Source organism: Macrosteles quadrilineatus, unplaced genomic scaffold (genome assembly GCF_028750875.1).
Source record: "Macrosteles quadrilineatus isolate MER2022 unplaced genomic scaffold, UCM_ALF_1.0 Scaffold_2__2_contigs__length_208266976, whole genome shotgun sequence".
Classification (NCBI taxonomy): Eukaryota; Metazoa; Arthropoda; class Insecta; order Hemiptera; family Cicadellidae; genus Macrosteles; species Macrosteles quadrilineatus.
In genome coordinates this window covers 72036387-72057688 of record NW_026542595.1, presented here as the reverse complement: position 1 = coordinate 72057688, position 21302 = coordinate 72036387, and the positions used below count along the sequence as shown (strand labels likewise).

Below are 21302 nucleotides of genomic sequence, written 5' to 3'. Positions count from 1 at the left end.
TTTGTGTTACGTGCTGAGTGCACGAGGTACGTTTTTACTTTATGCTAAGTGCTAGCTGCTCAAGGTATTTATTGGTCCTGTGCTGGGTGCACATGTGTAATGTGTGTTTCAGATGTTGTTGCTGTGCACAAGTGTGTGTATTTGCCTGGTTAAATTTGTGTTGAATCTGGGATCTTGTAGTTCCCAGGTTTCTCGAAGATGTGATTCTGTGGTTGCAGACCTGCTATTTCTACTCTAGAGTGTATATTGTGCGAATAATGTGGCGGACACATGTTGTCAAACTATTCTGTTTCAGCTCTTTATGCGCAGTAGATGCAGTGAATGGTGGATCAATATATTATATTTTATAGAAGTAGTATGAGGGATAGTTAATTATTCATAGTGTATTATGGTGTATTGTTTTAGAAATATATTTGAGTTTAAACTTTAATTTGATAGTAATATATTTTTTTTCAGATGGGGATTTTTACAAATGGTTAATACTGTTAATGATTAGAGTAGGTGTTCATGTTGATATTTCAGGGTATTGCACAGGCTTAGTTGCAGTGGCAGAAGTCAGCTCAGCATGTTTGTAGGCTGAGGAATGCTGAGCGTGGTGTAAATGGCCTCTCTGTGACCTGACCTTGCTGACTGCTGACCGTGTTTTGTGACAATGTTTACCTATTAATACAGATGCTAGAGTTTGCTTTGGGAAATCAGTAATGCATGAATGTTTTATTTTGGGAACAGATTTTTGTTTTTACAGGTGATAGATTGTTGGAGATATTTTAAAGGGAAATTGGTTTTGCTTACGGGTTAGATTGTAACGATTTGGGCCCAAATCATTTTTTTTTCCAGCAATCTTGTTTTCGATTTGTTTTGAGAGGATAAACATGAAATTGTTTAAGTACATTTTTTTTAATGATTTTTTTTAGTTGTTGAAGTATGTGATTTAAAAATGTAGCCTACTGAAGTAAAATGTTTCACTTGTTTTAACACCGAAGCAAAGTAGGGAGTGATATGAAATGTTTGTTTAACTATTTTTGTTAATAGTAATCAATTTTGGTTGTGTTTTTAAAGATACTATGGGAAATCAAATTTGATTCGGGAGATAATTTTGTATTGTTAGTTAATAGATAAATCGCATGACTCCCCGAAAATAACTGTATTGGGAAATAATAGTGTCCTTTAGTGAATTTAATAGTCTCACAAAATTTTGAAGACAAGACGGATTATGTATTACAAAAATATTTTATTGAGATATATTTTGGTTTTTAGATTTTTAAGTATCAGGGACTTCAGTGGGAGACATATTGTTGTATTTTATTTTTGATTCAGACTTAAATTGCAAAGTACCAGATATGAGAGACAACTGTTAAACTATTCCTTGTTTCGAATGCTTTAAATAGGTCATACTTGAAGAGTTAAAAGTAAACCAATCAGAAATTATATATAATGTTTTGTTATTTAATCGTATAGGCCTATGATTTGTTAAGGTAACACATTCCAAACACTTCTCTTAGTTTCAATAATTTTTGTTTTGATGTTGGTTGTTTTGTTCTTAATGTGAGTTTAAGAATTTCTTTAAAAGTCTAGGGTTTTTTTTATAAATTATAATTATGTTGTATTTGTGAGTTATATGTTTGTGTAGGCTTCCTATTTACCCATCCCCACTGACCAACTGTAGACAAGGCTACAAGAACTTCATGATTTGCCGTGTTATCTTCAACATTGTGATTGGAGGAAGAGACTTTGTCAAATTCAATAAAAACTGGGGAAACGCAGCTGGGGGCAAGGGCTTTTAAGAAGAGGAGAACTTCAGGCTGCAGTACACTCAATCAATGGCAAAGGCAGTGCTGGATGGACTACAGACTATAGACACCGAAGTGGGAGACATCGCAGAAGACATGGCTGTGGTCAAACATCTGAAGACCAACGACTGTTCGAGGAGGCTTTATCGACGCAACTGCTGAGGAAGTCCGCGAACAGTTGGTCAGTTCTTCCCCTCCTAAACCTTATTTTAATTTTGTTTAGGTACAATTTTAAAAGATTTTTATCAGTTGTTGTTATTATTTTTTTTTTCTCTCTAAGTAGATGTATCTATGTAGTTGAGACGCTGGGGACATCGTCTGGAGGAAATGGGGGGATGTAATAGGAGGGTCAAATATTGTAAAGAGGAAGTGTTTGGCAATGTTGTGTGAGTAGGCTGGTAGTGTTGTTAAACAATAACTTGTTGTGCTGACCTACTGAAGGCTGTTGCTTTAAGTAGGCCAGTGCACTTGATCAAGGGGTCAGTTTTGGTGTGTAGTGTTTGTGTGGTGCACCTGAGGACGGGGTCCTGCTGGGGGAGCTGGAGCCCAAGGCCCTTGGCCTTGGGTCCAGGTAAGAAAATGTTAAGGGTTTTCAAAATTGGGGTTTAGAGTCTTTTTCCAAATTGGGGTTTAAGTTCCTAACTTATTTATACAGTTCCAGTCTACTCTACCTTTTTGATTGTTAGTTATCTCTGTGTTCTTTGTGTTGTTTTGAGTAATTAATAAAGTTGGGTTTTGTAAGCGAGTGCTGAGTTTCATTCCTGAGCTACGTCACCCAAAGTAACAGTACGTATTCCAAGAGGAATACGACCGTTACACTAGCAGCTGACAATGTCCTCAAGGTCGAAAGGTTTTCTCCAAAAGAAAATAGAATTAAAAACGTAGACACCAATTTAAATAAAGATCTAAGATAAACTTTAATTTAATCAAAAATTATTGTAAGAGGTATTAAAGGAAAAACAAGATTGGATAGAAATGAAGAGTTGAGAAGAGGAATAGTTGAAGAAAGTTTGAGAGAATGAGTAGGGAAATTGAGATTTAGATGGTTTTGATAGAATCTCCAGAAAAATGAGTAAGCTTCTTATGAACGAAATAAGACGAAGAGGAAGACCAGACAAAAGGTGTGCAGTGGCAGTATGTGGAGGAAGAGGAAAAGTGGAGGGAAAGAAGAAGATGGAGAGGCCTAGTAAAAAACCAGACTAGGAGATAACCAGATTGGGAGAGGATATATGTCTATGTATGTATGTAAGATTATATTTGCATTAGTAAATTTAGCCACTCTGTTCAATAACATCGATATCTTTTATCTACCATTCAGTTCTTAAAAGCTGTACGTTATAAACCTCTGGATACGTTCAAATGCTATCAAACAACTTAATAAACTTGAAACCACTTACTTTGAGCTTGAAGTTGGTCCAAGGTTTCTCCTTGTTTCCACTGACACTTCCATCAGGAAACGTCCTTGAACCTCCAACAGAGAGCCCAAGTGATAGGTAAAACTGCGGAATAAACAGGATCTTATTGTTCACCGTCAGTAACAAGTAGGTAGGTAGTTGAAAGTTCTTCATTTGTTTAGTACTAAATAGATTTGCTATGTTTTGTTGGATACTACTTCTTGCAACAAAACATAATCTATATAAATAATACCCCCGCCGCAGCAAATCTGCATGCTAAGCGAATTTCCATTTACCTGATTGGATTTTCAATTAAATCTGTTAAATAACATTAGGTTTAGCAATACAATATAAGTTACTTATAAATTTGGAGTATAAAATGAATGAATGAAGTTTGATTTAAATATATCCATAAACAAGCAAACTACCTACAACGATCAACTTATTACTAACTTAACTTATTACGGTTAACTTATTGATTCTCCCTAAGAACAACACGGGAATTTTAAATTTACAATTTTTTGTATTTTCTCCATAACCAATAACCCTAAAAAGACATTTCAATTTACTAAATTATTTTTTAAAACATTTCTTACCGACCATCACACTCCTATGTTACTGAGGGATGAGTATAGTTGGTAGCTAATGTGTTAATCTCTTTAAAATAGTTTAAAGAGAAATTGGGAAATTTTATGTTTTGTGGATCAAACATGAGAAAAACCAATTTTCAACCCATAAACCCCCGACCTCATGGTGGTTTGCGAAGTCATTCAAGTTTATATTGCCTTACACCTTCAAGCCAAAATATATAATATACATTTTTTGGACACCAAAATGAACTCCAGGGACATCAAAATGAAAAAGGAATTCTGTCCCGGTTCTTGGTTTTACCGTGCCACCTACGGGCTATGGTAATAGCTACTTGTCCATAGGGAAATTCACTAAAATAACAGTTTTACATTGCCTAGAATCATAAAGTTTTTGGATATTTCTACGTTTTATACCATAAGAAAGCCAAAACCAGTCTTATCTCAATTTCTGTATGTTTGTTTGTCTGTCATTGTGTCTGTAACGCCAAAATTCCAAATCCGCGGCCTAATCCAAGAAAACTAGATCACAGATTATGATTAAAATAGTTTCACTGGATTGGCAAAAGAGTCTTTAGCCATTAAAATTTGGCTCACTTCTTATAGTCCTTTTATAAATTTAGATTACTCTGTATTAAACCTCGATAAGAAGTCAAATTTCCATAGGGAGCCTTATTAAATTTTTTCTTAGTGTTGAGAGTCTTATTCTTTTATCATTGTTGTTTAATTTATTTTCTTATTTATAGATCATATCCATAGCTCATATTTTGGCTCTTAAACAAAGCTCAAAGTGGTAGGCTATGTGTGTCTTTTTTTAGAAAGTTAATTTTCAAAATATATGTTATTTACTCATTTAGTTTTAAAGAATCCATTCACACTTGTGATCATAAATCATATGGAACTTCAGTCTGATTGTTCTTACCACTAGATAGAAAATTGACATCTGTACTATGGTAAATTTAAATTACACTCCTTCAGGATTGAGGTTTTTTTAAGCGGATAGATTTCAGCTAGCTTGCCTGAAAAAATAGTCTAGTGGGGCTAATTGTAATCACAAAAGGTCACATGATTTTTTTGTGAACTACAATTTTCTATAGCAAACAAGTTGAACTCTGCCCCTTTGAAAAAAAAAACTTTATCAGCCACTTGACTTTACTTAGTAATATCAAACCAGATTGAACAATTCTGCCAGTATTCTAAGTCGTATTTCCTAAGTGAGGTTTTAATTACGTCAGTGTCAAAAGGAGCCAGTCTAGAGCCGGTTTCCCATGAGGCCACCTCAGACTTTTGTAAACCCAGTAGTTCAGAGAGGCGGCCACTAGGAGGCAGCAGTGCTTGCTGTGATTGCCCGTCAACGTAAAATGACAGATTATCTGCAAACAAAGAGTAACTAATAAGTTACATGATTACTCAATCCCAAGATACAAATCTTTTATTTGTTGTAAAGTAGGATCTCATTTATCAATATTAAAGGGGCTGCTGCAAGTTCATACAACCCACTCTGGAAACCACAACAAATAATTAATAAAATAAAACAGTTTTTCAGTGCACCTTTATGAAGTTTGTCTTCCATTAATACCATTAACTTGGTGCATTTTTACATCTACTGCACTGACCAACCGCAGTCTGGACTCAAACACCGCCGGGTTAGCTTCCTCTGTTACAACTGATCAGTTACCTACCATAAATGTTTTTCCATCGTTCGTATCGTGTCGTGTAAATGTATATTTATTTATGTGTTAAATCTGACGCTCTTCGTATGAGAAAGGAAGTCCTTGTACCGCCTGATGATGTATCAATAATGATCCGAAACCAGTTGCAACTGCAATAGAATGGATTGGATTGCCCAATAGCAGGTATTTAAACCTTGAGAAAGAATTTAAAATAACTGAGAAAGCAAAAACCAGTGTAACTATTGTATAAAATTAAACGATACTGGTTCACTCAGCCTCAGTTCACTGTTCGCACAAACATGAGGGAAGCAGAGAAGTATGCAGGTGTGAGAGTCCAACTCTGTGTTGTGCTAAAACAATATGAAGTACAGTCAAGTATCTGGACCTAGTGTCGTACCATCAATGAGCTACTGGCTAGACAGGATTAAACCAGTTGTCTTTTGGTTGTTAGGCGAGCACTGTACCTGGGGTCCAGACCAGAGTGAAGGTGTGAGCCACACTGTTCCAGCTGCCTGATATCTTGTTGACCACAGACCGAACGGACACGTTGTTCTCAGGCCCGGCCAGCACTCCACTCTCCAACACTGACGAACCCAGGTCCTTGCCCTCGAGTGTTAGATACCTTGCAAGAGGAACATGAAACTGTTATTTAAATAGTAACAAAAGATTGTGCAAAGTAGGCAGCCTCTTTCAACCTTTGGTGTACAATGTACATGAGTCTGATGCATGTTCTGCAAAGCAAGAAGTGAGTGGTAAAATACGAGAAGTCATATATTTTAAGTGGCTGACACCCATGACATCGCTTCCTCAATTTCACAGTCCATCACTCTCCTGTTTCGTTTCACTGTGGTTTTATTTATTTTTACTCATTACAGTAATGACCCTTTCAATTCAATGTTTGCTGACACGCTGCATCTCTGAATATTTTATTTAATCGGTGATGAACATTGTCTTCAGTGATCATGTGAACAATGTTGTGTTTTTGTAGAAGCAATATTTTATTAGTTACTAATTGTTCTATACAAACATTAGATGAATCATTTAAGTACAGTAGCTACTTGTAATTTCCCAGCATATAGTATTTAACATTGGTATACTACTACTTAATTTTTGGATTGTGAGGCTCACGACCTTAAATTTACTTTAAGATGTTACCTCTATCCTTCCACTATCCACCCTTGGCAATTTCAGGATTCCTGACAGATTCAGGACAACTAAACCCAACAAACAATGAATGACAAACAATGAAGCATTGTATTCACTTGGAAAATTTCTTTGGAAAAATGTTTAAATCCTTAATAAAATTTATTGTAGAGAGAGAGAATGGGAGGTCAAAGATTTATATTTCCCTTCATTTCCCCCCAAATCAAGAGTAAGAGAAAAAACATATTTTTAATTTTAAAACATAATAAATTTAAAGATTAACTTTTAGCATTGACTATTGGATACAGAAGTTGTTGTATTAATAGTGAAAGCTTTTAGTCAAATTGAATTAGTTTCTTAATTGAATGTAGTTTCTTCATTGAATGCATCAACAATTCCAGATTAGAAGTATGATTAATAATAAACAAATTAAGTCAAATTAAATGTTTTTATACCTGTTTCCCCGAGACATGGCAATTTTTATTTTGCCGGACAAGTAGTTGGTCCCATAGCTCTGATCTTTGGGGACCAACCAGAGCTCTGAAGAAGAAAGACATTTTTTAGAACAACTGTACGGTTAAAATCTAAATACAATTGGCTTAAATTATAAATGTTCGGTAGAATAAGTTTTTGGTGCATACACAAACTAAGGATGAGCATAAAGTAACAAAATACCTGATTTATTAAACTTACTAAAAATTCTCTTACCTTGTCAACTTTTAAAGTCCACCTTACTTTAGGTAGGCTTCTCCTGCCGCTCTGACACAGAATTGTATACCTACTACTAAATTACAGTCATACAGCTATACAGTATTGAATAGCCTGACTGAGATGCAGTTTACACCCTCAACTACATTGCCACATACAGTAGACCCCCTTAACCGACCCTAATGTCAAATAACCTAGGTCAAATAACTCAAAAGGTCTTTTAAAACGAGCAATCCCTAAAAACATAAAATAATGAAGTTCTATTCATTTGGAATTATATAATCATTATTTTGAAGTCGTAGTTGCATTATTTGTAAAATAAACTACGCACCTACCTCCTTTTTTTGAATTGATAGAAAAGTCACAAATAAACACAAAACATGGTTAAGTCATACTTCCAGTGGAATAAATTAAGAGTTGTAGGCAAGAGTCAATAAATAGTTATTTTCCTACAGTTACCTAACAATGTACATGTTCTCTCACTGATTTGAGAAAGCAAAGTGGCCAATTTGCTCATCAGTGAAACAATGTTAACATCTCTAATTAATCTCTAACATTGTCTCTAATTACTTTGTCTCACTCCAGATTTGCAACGTGAAGGCACGAAATAGTGAGTGCGTGCATGCAGGCAACGTCGTATGCGCGTGAAATACGTTGGCAGCACTGGCTGTAAATCAGCTGGTCAGCTGTTGTACTGTTGTATTTGTCACTTCACATTAAATGTTATATTAAAAGTTCACTTCTGTGTAAAAATAGGTTATGTTTCTTCACAAATTTATTTGTTTTATGGTAACTGTAGGAAAAGTATAATGTGCAACTCGAGTTCAAAGTGCAATTGCCTCACTCGAGAAACCATTCCTCACTCGCCTACGGCTTGTGAGTAAGGATTTCTCTCGATTGAGTCAATTGCTCACTTTTCTCACTAGTTGCACAAATAACTATTGTGCAGCTAGTGAGCAAAGTGAGCAATTGCCGTATTTCGCGCGTATACGACCTTGTCTGCATGTTACGCGCTCACTATTTCGTGCCTTCACGTTGCAAATCTGGAGTGAGACAAAGTAATTAGGGTGAGACAATGTTAACATTGTCTCACTGATGAGCGAATTGGCCACTTTGCTTTCTCAAATCAGTGAGAGAACATGCTTTCCAAATCTATTGTAATACAGTACAGAGCTTTTTCTCAAAATTATAGATTTAAGCAACCATTTTGTTACGAGACAGGATGTTTATTTATAGCCTCTCACTTGAGGCTCAAGTCACAATAACTATCTTGACCTTGGAGTCGTTAACCCCCCCCCCTCCCCTGCCCTTCCTACAAGTTGCTTTGTTTGTTTACTCTAGCAATAAGATCAGTTAATAAAATCGTAGCGTACTTTACAATTTTATAAATTTGCCACACAAATAACAAATCAGATGTGCTCGCGCTACAAACAATGATGACAATCTAGCAATATGCAATTTTTTGGGATAAATACAAGTTAACTTATTCTTAGTCACATCCTGTGAGGATAAGCGCATGGTTCTCATCGCCCAGGGTGGGAGCGGAAATGCCAAGATTCCTAGAAAGCGGCAGTTAAACCAACTAATATTTTACAATCAAGGGCGGATAATCCAATTATCGGTTAATGTGAGGTCGGTCAAGAGGGGGTCTCCTGTACTAATTTTGTTTAAGAGACAAACCCTTTGACCACTTGGCAACCAATCAAACGAATGGCCTTTAGCACTGAGAATACTCATCAACCAAAATTTCAAGTAAAATTGTTCTAAACTTAACTCCCAGGTTTCAGCACTAGTAAAGTTTTTGCCGATTTTGTAGGGTTATGGTCTCTTAGGTAGTAAGTGGAAGTTTGGTTATATTACTCTTGTGTCAGATCATTCTTAGGGGATCAATGGGTTCAGCAAAACAATTTTTTTAGATAAGATTAGATTATTATGAAGCCGACACACCAGGGTGTGTATTGTAAGGCAGAGATGAGAAAAAATGAATGAGATGGCAGCTCTTTGTTACCGACTTAGATCAGCTGGTTCATTAGCCAGGATAATTTTTTATAAGCCCAATGATCAAGGGCAGCTGGGTCAAGTTTTGAACCGGTGGCGTAACTACAGGGGGGGGGGATGAGGGGGATAGAACCCCCCCAAAGGCAAAAAAAAACTGCTTTAGTAACATAATGGTTTAATAATGAACATTGTTCACAGAGGATCAATCAGCAATTGTCGCGGGTAATTTCATAATCTTTGCGAATAAAATCGGGGATTTCCGCTCGCTGGCGTCACATAGTGAGCAGTGATAACAAACAATAACATTCTTCCGTTGCGACGACACGCGGTGTATGGGCGGGTGGGGGATGGGTTATGGTGCCTAGGGAGGGTCACTCTTTCCACCGCGATAATTTTACCTACAGTCAGGGGTGTCACACGAAAAAAATATTGGGGGCAGACACTTTGAATTTCCCCATTATTTTACATGGATTTCCCAACTATATTACACAGATTTCCCAACTATATTACTCGAATTAACCCAACTATATTACACGAATTTCCCAAATATATTAACATCAAGGTTTAACAGTACCGTTAAACCTTGTAAGTGTCTCAACAAATGTCCACACTGTTGGTCTACTGATCAATAATACATAACGTTTTCAGCCTATTAAATCAATTTATAATAAAAACTCAGTAGATACGTCTCTTCACGTGCAGCTCAGAAGGCTACAACAACAACTTAATGAATTTGTTCGTTTGTTGTGTTGTGATTATGATTTAGTTACTTGATATTTCCTGATTCTGACCGGCCAGACAGCCTCAATTGGGTTGATTTTTGGAGTACTTTTGAACGTGATTACACCTCTGGAATGCCTGGAAACGCGAGTTTAGAGTTCTAATTTTTCAACATTTTGTTGTGTTGGGGCTCCTCCATCCCCCCCCCCCCCAATGACATGTTCTAGTTACGCCACTGTTTTGACCAATAAGAAGAAAGTTTAATGACCTGGTACAATCCAGTCTCCAGCTGGTAGTGAGGCTCTGATCTCCACCACTCCGTAGCGAAAGTTGAAGCTGCTGCGGGTGTGTAACCGTGCAGATCTTACTGGTGGCAAAATGTTGTAGGAGAAGGCTGTCAAACCACACTCTCTGGTGCCTGCCAGTCCAGTGCATCTGATCAACAAAATTAACTTATGTCATAGATAGCTTGTTGGTCGAGTGATAGAGAACTGAACTTCCACGAAGTCCCGGGTTCAAATTCCACCAATTACCAATGGATTGTATCTTAGTGATAACGTCTCAACTACCATAGGCCTAACCTGAAGTCATGTGATAAACAGTGCCAGACTCGGGGTCCTAGTTAAAAAAAAGTCCATTTTGTGTTGAAGCTTTTCTTAATATCAGTTTTTTCAAAGTGCAGTGAAGTTGGGTTTGTAAACATTAGTGTTCGTGAAAGGTTTGATCAAAACCCTTGCATACAGGTAACACTTCATTTGTGCAAGGAGTATATATTGCTGGTCAACGATGCACCATATTAACCTTAGATCGGATGCAACTTTAATGTTTTTTCAATTTCCCTCATTGCCTTCTGCTTAGTCGTGCTTCGTGCTTAGTAATTTATACCGTACACTCTCACCATTTATGGACGTGCCAATGCAAAGTTGAAAGAAGTTGCCAATATCTTTTTCTGTAAAATAAACAATTTGCTTAGAACATTTTCTATATAGTTTTGACATCATAAGATGTGGAATTGCCCCTGAACTGGTTTATAACTAATATAATGGTTTAATTACCTTCAGTCTCCAGTTCAAAGTAAGTCGATTGCGACCTAGGTTTCAGCACGACGTTGTGCTATCATCAGGCTTCCAGTCGAAAATGTTCAGTCCATTGGACGTCGTTTAGTAAAAACTATATACAGTTCACAAGACACAAACACATACACATTTACCGATCGGTATTTACAAGGGGAGAACAAGTACATTTTGTCAAATCACCGGCCGCGACGAGTGACATCCAAGCCACAACTAGCTAGATAATTCTTGTGGTCTACCTGACCTTTGTACTTTGTATTGTCTTGATCCTTGGCTAATAGGATGCGTCAGTGTCGCTTGGGTCTCGATTATTTTGTTGAAAATTAAATTGGAGCTGTGGTGGATTTGATCGTTTATTAAGTTGTCGGCATCTTGTTTTAATGACTTGTAGATGTGAAACTCTTCTAATGTATCTAATAAAAAGCCTTTTTTGCAATAGCTGAGAATGGTAAAATTTTCGTCCAATTTCCCCGCTCTATGGTCGTTTTTGATTATGTGTTGGCGAACACAGTTTCACAGAACACAGTCTCGATTACAGTGACACACACATAATCGAAAATGACCATAGAGCGGGGAAATTGGACGAAAATGTTACCATTCTCAGCTATTGCAAAAAAGGCTTTTTATTAGATACATTAGAAGAGTTTCACATCTACAAGTCATTAAAACAAGATGCCGACAACTTAATGAACGATCTAATCCACCACAGCTCCAATTTAATTTTCAACAAAATAATCGAGACCCAAGCGACATTGACGCATCCTATTAGCCAAGGATACTTACTTACTTACTTCTTGGTACGTGCATCCAGCTTCAGGTAATGCCGACCGCACGGTGTCTCTCATATACAAGGTTGGCCAGTCTCCAGTAGGTGGGATCAGTTAGGATTCGTCCAAGAGTACAGTCAGGTTGGAGTCTCTTCCTCAGCTCATCTCTGATATCCAACTTGCGAGTGCAATGAAGGAGGATGTGTTGCAACGTTTCCTCTTCCGTTTGACATACCAGACACAGGGGTGACTCAGCGAGTTGGAAGCGAAAGAGATATGATTGGGTTACAATATGCCCTGTTCTAGCTCTTGAGGCAAATGCTGACACAGATCTTGGCAAGTTTTTGTAAATGTCTGTATTGTTGGGTTCCTTGAGCAGGTCATACAGATGGCGACCAGTTGGTTCATCTTTCCACTTCTCTACCCATTTTTGCGTTAAGAGTCTTTGAGATGCGGCTATGCAGCTGGTAAGGGTTAGTTCCTTAGATGGAATAGGGTGCATGTTGGTGGCTGCCTTCGCAATCCTATCAGCTTTCTCATTTCCTTGCAGTCCACAATGACCTGGTATCCATTGGAAACAAATCTCCTTGTCTGTGGACAAATTCAGGAGATGAAAGATTTCTTGAATTCTGTGGTAGTAGCTTGAGGGTTTATATTGCTTGAGTAGTTGCAATGCACTTTTAGAGTCGCTGAGTATGCAAATCTTTTGGCTTTCAATAACCATGCAGTGGGCAACCGCTGCGTTGATGGCAAGGAGCTCTGTGTCAGTGCTGGAACATGAATTCGCCGGAACAAAGAAGGACTCGTTGGAACGTTCCGCAAAGTAACCGGCTCCAGATTTGGATTCTGCAGGGTCTAATGATCCATCAGTGTAGATCTTATAATAATCTTCGTAGTTTGACTGGATGATCTCGAGGGCAGCAGCTTTTTGTATTTCTATTGAGTCTTTCTTGGATGTCATTTCAGGGAGGTCCAATTCAATCCTTGGTGGGCAAAAATTCCATGGCGGGATGGAGTTGACAGTTGGGTAGGGCACTGGTGTTACGTTTGGTGTATTAACAGTTATTAAAGTTGTTTGGTGATTGAAGGAAGATTTGTGATGGTCCTCTTGTAGGTTTGGTCTGAGAGCTGGATTTGATGTAGGGTCAGCAGATATATGAAGGAACTTGTGCCAGATCATTTTCTGGATGAATGTTTCCAAAGGTTCGATGTTTATTTCCATTTCCATTGCTCGCACTGAGGTTGTCTTAAGGCATCCTAAGCAAGTTCTTAGGGCTGAGTTCTGGATTGTGTTTAATTTACTTAAGTGTGTTCTTGCTGCAGAGCCCCATACTTCTACTCCGTACGTCATTTTTGATCTAATAAACGAGATAAACAACTGTCTTAGCATAAGAGTATCCGCTCCCCATGATCTGCTAGCAACAGCCTTAAGTAGGTTTAATCTTTTTGTGCACTGTCCTGCAACCTGTTGGATGTGGTCTTTCCACAAAAGTTTGGGATCCAGCGTTATTCCTAGAAGTGTAGGATGTGGGTTGTAGGGTACCGGTTTTCCCTTGCACTGTAGTTCTGGCATGAAGTGTTTTAATGAGTATCTTCTCGTAAAAAAGGCACACTCCGTTTTAGTTGAAGAGATTGACATGTTCCACTTTTCTGTCCAATCATTTAGGGCGTTTAAGGCGACTTGCACTTGCTGTGTTGCTTGCATTGGGTCTTTGTTAGAGCTCCAAATTGTTATGTCGTCAGCGTAGATGCAGCTGTCTGTTGTGTCAGGTAGGGTCACCAACATATCATATAGTGCAATGTTGAAAAGGGTTGCGCTCAAAACGGAGCCTTGTGGAACTCCACTATAGATTGATAGTTCGTCTGAGAGTGTGTCGTTAACTTTGGTTTTGATTTTCCTGAATTTTAGAAAATGTTGGAGATACCTTAGCATTTTGCCTCTGATTCCAATGAGTAAAGTTGTACTGTATTAGCCAAGGATCGAGACAATACAAAGTACAAAGGTCAGGTAGACCACAAGAATTATCTAGCTAGTTGTAGCTTGGATGTCACTCGTCGCGGCCGGTGATTTGACTAAATGTACTCGTTCTCCCCTTGTAAATACCGATCGGTAAATGTGTATGTGTTTGTGTCTTGTGAACTGTATATCGTTTTTACTAAACGACGTCCAATGGACTGAACATTTTCGACTGGGAGCCTGATGATAGCACAACGTCGTGCTGAAACCTAGGTCGCAATCGACTTACTTTGAACTGGAGACTGAAGGTAATTAAACCATTATATTATTTTCTATATGTTTTTTTTTTGTAGTTCCAAACAAATTTCTAAAACACCCTGAACAAATATAGAAGACTATTATCAATAACAACTGTTAATACTTATTATGGTTTTTAACTCAACTAAATCCTCTCTCTATGGTATCAGGCTTTTCCTTATTGTTTACTTACAATACCTACCTACCCGTCTACTTTGATGGTGCCTTCTTTCACATCCTTGTCTGGTATCAGGGTAGGTTTGATCACTAGTTTCCCATCACTAATGTACGAGTTTGTAGCATCTGATGTGAAGGTGACAAACTCGTAGTCCTTAAAAAGAGAAAAGTATCATTAATTTGTGGCAACACAACCATGTGTTAAAATTCACTGTTTATCAAAGTTTTATCAATATTTCAACTCTTATATAGTCTCTAGTTTTTTATTCATGTCCCTCTGAACAAAAAGTAAAGGTTCAGGGACATTTAAAAACAACATATGCCCACCAAAAACGGATCCTTTAAACCCTAACAACTCCAGCATATAACTGTTATATATATAAGTAGAGGAGAGAAAGTAAAAAGGAAGTTACCAAAATTACAATACAAGTGAGAAACTTACTGGGGCATCAGCAATCTTGACAATGTGTTGCCATTGTTCACTGATACTGGATGTCTGGAAGCTGTCGTAGAAGACTTGAGTGCCACGGCAAACCTTCTGTCCATTGACCACTGTTTGGGACAGTTCACACTTGTCTGGTGCCTTGGTAGTTGCCACAGAAGGCGGCAGAATAGGATCTGCAAGACAAACATGAGTGGTTACAGCGGTGTATGTGGGATGTAATATTTGATGAGTGGAAATCCGTATTGGTTGTTAGATAAAATGTCAGTGTGAATGTAAACTTTTTACATTTGTAGTATAGGCTAAGGAGAAAATAACCGTTTTTGAGTTTTGAGTGGAAATATTTATTTTTGTCCCCCCTAGGGTGTGTGTTGATGTGTACAGGGCTACAAACTACACATGGTTTGATTTTGATGACATTTGGCGTGAGGGTACTAATCCATGCATTTTTTTTTTTAAATTTTGGCAACTTTTATTTTAGCGGTGATCTTTAGCGAATTTCCCTATAGGGAGTTAGTTATTACCTAAGGTGGCACGGTAAGACCTAGGCCCGGGACCAATTTACTTTTTCATTTTGATGTCCCCAGAGGGCAAAAACACCATTCGTTCAAATTTGTATATATACTAGCAGAGTACCCAGTCCTTCGTATTTTATAATAATCTAGCATATAAAATGCGGAAAAATCAGATTTTCACAAAAACTGCTCTAATGAATGATATGATTAAAATTTATTCTGTTATATTTATTTTCACCCTGAACAAATTGGCTCAATGCTAAACGCTGGAACAGTGTTGGTTCAAAAGTTACTGCAATTTTTGTTATTTTCCCCATCATTTTCCCCTTCAGTTACTCATTATAGTTTACAAGCTTATGGGAGAAAGTATGTGTCAGTTTGCTGATAATATTTACTTTTAAATTGTAATAATTTCAGATAATTACTTAGTATAATATATTAATGTCATATCCTATACTAGAGTCTGACTCTCATACCTTCAGAGTTGGAGCCAAAGCCAGTACGGTAGGCCTCGACGCGCCACCCTCCTCCACATGTCTGACTAGGGTCTCCTGTACATACAGATTCACACTCACTGTCTGGCACGTCTAGTGTGGAATTGGGACGAGAGTTTCCACAGAAACACTCCTTCCTGCAATCATTTTTGTTGTCAACCTCACAGCCTTTCCTGATTTCACTCCCCATTCCTATATACATTTTATTTCTTACTAACTACTTAACGTGAGGCTCAAGGGTTATTCATGGTTTTAAAATTTCTTTTTTGTCATGTTTCGACCATTCCTTTTCAAAACGTTAAGTACCCTTTCCAAACGTAAAAATATGCCTTTGGTGTAGATAACACAACAATCAATATTCTTTCAAAATGTTTCTGCGATCAAATGCAAACTCATGACAGGACAAGACAGGATTTGAGTAATCGATCTACAGCACTGTATCCAGGTCAGTTAACGCGTTGGTAAGCTCAGCGATTGATAAATTAACCTCCCCTCTTAAACAACGTGAACTCGTAGTCCTGTAGTGTAATAGTTCTCACCCTAACTCCAAAGTTACAGTACCAGTACACACTACACAAGGCATAACTCTCTGTCGTTTTGGTTGAGTTGCATTTACATTGACAGTTGTAAGTGAAAGTTTGGTTACATTAATATTGAGTCCGATATATCGGCCATTAGAGCTTAAAAGGTTGATGATGTTTATGTTTTCCTCTTATTTTGATCACGGGTGACAATGATAATATATCTATGGTTGTGAAGACAATGTTAACGATGAACCAATCAAACAAGATTTTCTTAAATAATTTTTATTGGGCACGTTCACTTGTGATACATTGCACAGAAGACTTTAACAACACACCACCAGACCTAAGAGTCTAATGCGTAACCAAACCCAAAGCTCAGGCGACGTAAGAAGTTCTAAGCTTAACTCAAAAGTTTAAAAACATATCATATGCAACTTTTATCTCTTTTCAGTGAATGTCCCCACTGAAATGATTTTCAATTCTCAGATATGACACTTACTGGTACTCTACGCCAGCAAACATGAAGCCCAGAGCGAGGCAATAGTTGAGACATCTCCGAGGACTATTGGTCTTCTCCAGGTCTGTTTTATGCAAGTCAAGTGTTCGAGGTCGGTACTCATCTTTGTAACAGCCCAACAGCTTTCCCATGGAGGGTACATCTGAGAATCAGCAAGAAGGTACAGTTCAACTTAGTAGTAAAAGAAGCTCTCCAAATAATAGCAAATATGGACGAAAGCATAACAATAATTTGCATCCAGAATAAATACACTAGCATTTGCAAAAGATAGTAAATTTTGCAGAAAATTTAGACGATCTAAGCCTCAAATTGTTTATAGAATTAACAGGACCACTAGGATTTAAAGTAAATGACTCAAAGACCAAATTTATACACTTCTTCACAAATTTATACACTAACTTTGAAACAAACATGACGTGTTTTAATTGAAAAAAAATTAGACACCTTGTAGACAAAGTGATGAAGACTCCCTTTGAGAGTCGGCCCAGACAAGAATCACTCAGAAAGGAAAATGTATCTAAACCACTATTATATGATCTCGATGACTACTAACAATAATTTTCTATTATTTCTGTGCACAATTTGTACTATTTGATGTACTCAGATGAATACAGATACATATTTTGTACCTATCAATTTTATTATAGGTAATTAAAAATCTCTTTCATTACAGCACCACAGTGGCATTTTTAACTGATGTGAAAGGAGGATGAGTGTATTTTAGAGTAAGATGCCTTGTACTAAGACCATTTTTTATGGTACCGTAGGATAAATTTCTGAATGCCCAATGATCATGAATATCTAGAGGTATTGAGCTGGGTCCAAATATGGACCATTAAATTACGCTAGCTCCAAATCTGCTTAAAAGTTATAATTATTATTATTTCTCACAGATAAGAGAAATTGCCAGATTCACCAGCTTTTCCATACACGTACCTGTAATTCCAGTAGAATAGATGGATAGTTTTCCAGTTCCTCCGCATTTCTTAGTAGAATCACCTGTGCAAGTGGAAGAGCATTCTGTGTCCATAACCTTTGTCATACTATCTGTTGCTGATTTGTCTGAACATCGACACTCGTTGCTAAAAACATATAGATTTCAAAAGAATCTTATTCGTGAGAAAACTGATGAACCAAAAAAGACTAAAACTTCACAATCCTCTTACTTAAATTAAATGTCTAATACAAATAGATATTATAAAGGCAAATAATATATAAGAATTCTTTATAAAAGGTGCAGACAAAAGTTGGGAAAAAATCATAACAAACCATTGACGACAGGTTAAAAAAAATTTTGTTTAGGTTATGTCCTTTTATGTCTTTTATCATATTTACGCACTTCAACAACACTTGCCCATTAATAACCAAAATAAAAGCCAAAACTAACCTGTTTCCTTGTATAAGGATCTTTATACCAATGTTAAAAGAAGAAAAACGGGTGTTGTGCGCAATCCTTATTATTAAACCTTACTCTTGCCGTCAACCTCCACCCAAGGCAGATACTAGTTATTTAAGGTGGGCCTTCCACTTTAGCTCAGCCACACATTAGCACTCACTATGGATTGCACATGTACGAGATTCAAACCCACGCATGTAGAGAGACATCAAAGCTGCACTCGTCAGTGCAACGCCTTAGCAAAATGAGCTACCATGCCACCGTCAGCTGATCAGGTTGTGGTTCATTGCAAATGTGCTCCATATGTGTAGTGATGAAATTACACTTAAGTGTGTTTGAAGTGAAGGAAGCCTTACTTTCTATGGTTTAGGCATGAACTACAGATAAGATTCAGATTCTAACCTACTTGTTCTTAGTGCCAGAATAGAGGTAGCCCTTGTTAAAACACCAAGAAGAGCATTTCTCTGGTGTCAAATGTGTCTCAAAGTTTTCTTTAGAACCTTCAAACTTTCTGTTTTCATCTTCAAAACATCCTATGTAGTTATCCTTGTGATTTAAGTGTGCTATCGCTGAAAAAGGGTAAATTTGTATATATGAATTCATCTAAAACATTATAAACAACTATTTCTGTTTCATTATTTCTTACCACTTGAATTGCTTATTATAGATCTATTTGGTCTTATTCGTCTGTAAAATCATACTGCAGTGATGGTGGGGTTACATTGTGCAATCTTAGCCCCCTAATAAAGATGAAATAAAAAAGATCATCCTTTCTCTAAAGAACAAAATTTCAGTAGGCTGGGACGAAATCCCAATAAATTGATCAAATCTGCTGCTGACATTATCTCCGAACCCTTATCTCTTATTATAAATCAGTGTTTAAAGAATGGTATTTTTCCGGATCAACTCAAGTACTCCCAAATTTCTCCCGTTTTTAAGAAAGGTTCAAAATCAGATATTAATAACTACCGTCCAGTATCAGTATTAAGTAATTTTTCTAAAATATTTGAAAAAGTAATAAGCTATAGACCAGTTAATTATTTTGAAAGTAATAATTTATTTTACAATAAACAATTTGGTTTCCGAAAAAACTTAAGCACAGTTTCTGCTCTTACTCAGTTTGTTAATGAGATTGCAGAGGCCTTGGACAGGTCTCAGGCCACAGCAGGTGTTTTCTGTGACCTGTCTAAGGCTTTTGATTGTGTGGATCACTCACTCCTGTTGCTAAAACTTATTGATTATGGGATTGGGGGAAGTTGCTTTTCTTTAATACAATCTTACCTTTCTGAAAGAAAACAAAGAACTTTAATTTTAGAAGATAACAACAAACATTATTCACCATGGGAAATCATATCCACAGGTGTTCCCCAAGGCTCAGTATTGGGCCCACTTTTTTTCTTATTTACATTAAATTAATGATCTTCCAAAAGCTATTAATAAAGAACTAATTCTTTTTGCCGATGACACTACTGCTTTGATCAAAAATAATAATACAGCTGAAATGTTTTCTTCTCTGCAAAGTGTGGTAAAGGACATGGAGCAATGGTTTTTAGAAAATGGGTTAAAACTTAATGTTGAAAAAACAAATATTATTAAATTTTCCACTACGCAGTTAAATGGGATTCACATTTGAATTATTTACATAACAAAATTAGGTCGATATCATCTTTATTCATACATTTAAGGGACTGTGTTTCTATTGAGACACTTAAAGTAGTTTATCATGCTTATGTGGAGTCAGTGTTAAGATATGGCATAATTTTATGGGGTCAAGCTACTGGTATTAAAACTTTATTCAGGTTACAAAAACGTATTATTCGTATTATTACCAACTCTCATCCACGCAGTTCTTGTAAGAAACATTTTCAAAATTTAAGAATTCATGCATTAACGGGGTTGTATATTCTAGAATTATTAAATTACATACATTCAGTTAAAAATGAGCTACCAGAAACAATACATTTTAATCACAGGTATGAAACCCGAAATGAAAATATATTTAGACTCCCCAGACACCGTTTGACCCTATATGAAAAATCTCCATTGTACGCTGGGCTGAGATTGTACAATGTGCTTCCGCCATGCTATAAGTCATTAAGCAAAACCAAATTTAAAGATACAATAGATAATTTTCTTATTGACAAGGCTTTTTACTTAATTGATGACTTTTACAGAACTACAATTTAGAATTTTTTTTTAAGTGTTTAATTTTAAGTTAAAAGTTTTAATGTTAAATATTTTATATATGGATTTAATTTTGACAATGCACCTATTCTAAATGTTATGACATGTATGGAATGTTTTGTGCAAATAAAGTCTATGTCTATGTCTATGTACCATTAAAGTGAGAAACAACATTAGACAAATTAATTCTGATAATCTCCCACAATTGTGGCAAAATCATCAAATTCTTTTGCAGCTACGGAGATATCCTGAACTTCTTTAACACTCACAGAGACAACATGATCGTTAGAAAATCCTTAATATCTTTCACGATCGTGGCCAAATCCTTTTATCGAGGGGCCTTTCCCCTCGGGCTGTGACCCCAAAACCCCCTCTGGCCTCTTGACTACTCCACTAGTGACAAGCATCTATTGAAGTTGGGCACTTTTCATAGTAATTTAAATTATTTTTATCGATATAGAAATATTTGTATGGGTACAAAGAAATTTGTTAAAATACAAGTTTTCCTATTTGATCAAACTGTCTTAAATAGAAATATAATGTGTATGTCTTATTGTAACTGATATTTACCTGGATATCCAGTTTCATACACAGGGACTTGACTTCTACCACATTCCTCTGAGGAGGCTTGTATTCTAGAAGGTCCTTCATCCCCACACCAACATTGAGAACTTAAGTAAACAAACATAATGTAAATTCATAGAAAAAATATTCATCCACAGCTATTCTCATGATAACTGAGATCTGAGGTTTACCAATATTATTGAAATAGTATCACAAACAAACAATAAATTGAGTCAAAGGCATGTCGTACTCAAGGCTACTAAAAAAGAGGTTAAGAGCCATATGGGTCGTCTATCAGTATATAGGTTCTTAGGGAAAAACAGAATGGAAACACCGTTCACACTCGTTCCCAGCTCCCACTCCACTACACCACTGGTAACAT

The 21302-nt window shown here is 36.8% G+C and overlaps 1 protein-coding gene across 1 annotated transcript in view; it reads right to left on the bottom strand.

Annotated features, from left to right (window-relative positions):
- The window catches only part of LOC128985882 (uncharacterized), a 46267-nt gene that overhangs the window by 2387 nt on the left and 22578 nt on the right, over nucleotides 1-21302 (bottom strand). Inside the window, exons 9-20 of the mRNA XM_054405846.1 lie at nucleotides 20927-21027; nucleotides 18579-18741; nucleotides 17713-17858; nucleotides 16759-16918; nucleotides 15718-15872; nucleotides 14727-14902; nucleotides 14314-14438; nucleotides 10282-10448; nucleotides 7043-7127; nucleotides 5909-6066; nucleotides 5002-5144; nucleotides 3188-3289 (exon numbers count right to left, since the gene is read on the bottom strand). Of these exons, the coding sequence (XP_054261821.1) occupies nucleotides 3188-3289; nucleotides 5002-5144; nucleotides 5909-6066; nucleotides 7043-7127; nucleotides 10282-10448; nucleotides 14314-14438; nucleotides 14727-14902; nucleotides 15718-15872; nucleotides 16759-16918; nucleotides 17713-17858; nucleotides 18579-18741; nucleotides 20927-21027 (1681 nt within the window). The remainder of the gene's footprint in view (nucleotides 1-3187; nucleotides 3290-5001; nucleotides 5145-5908; nucleotides 6067-7042; nucleotides 7128-10281; nucleotides 10449-14313; nucleotides 14439-14726; nucleotides 14903-15717; nucleotides 15873-16758; nucleotides 16919-17712; nucleotides 17859-18578; nucleotides 18742-20926; nucleotides 21028-21302) is intronic.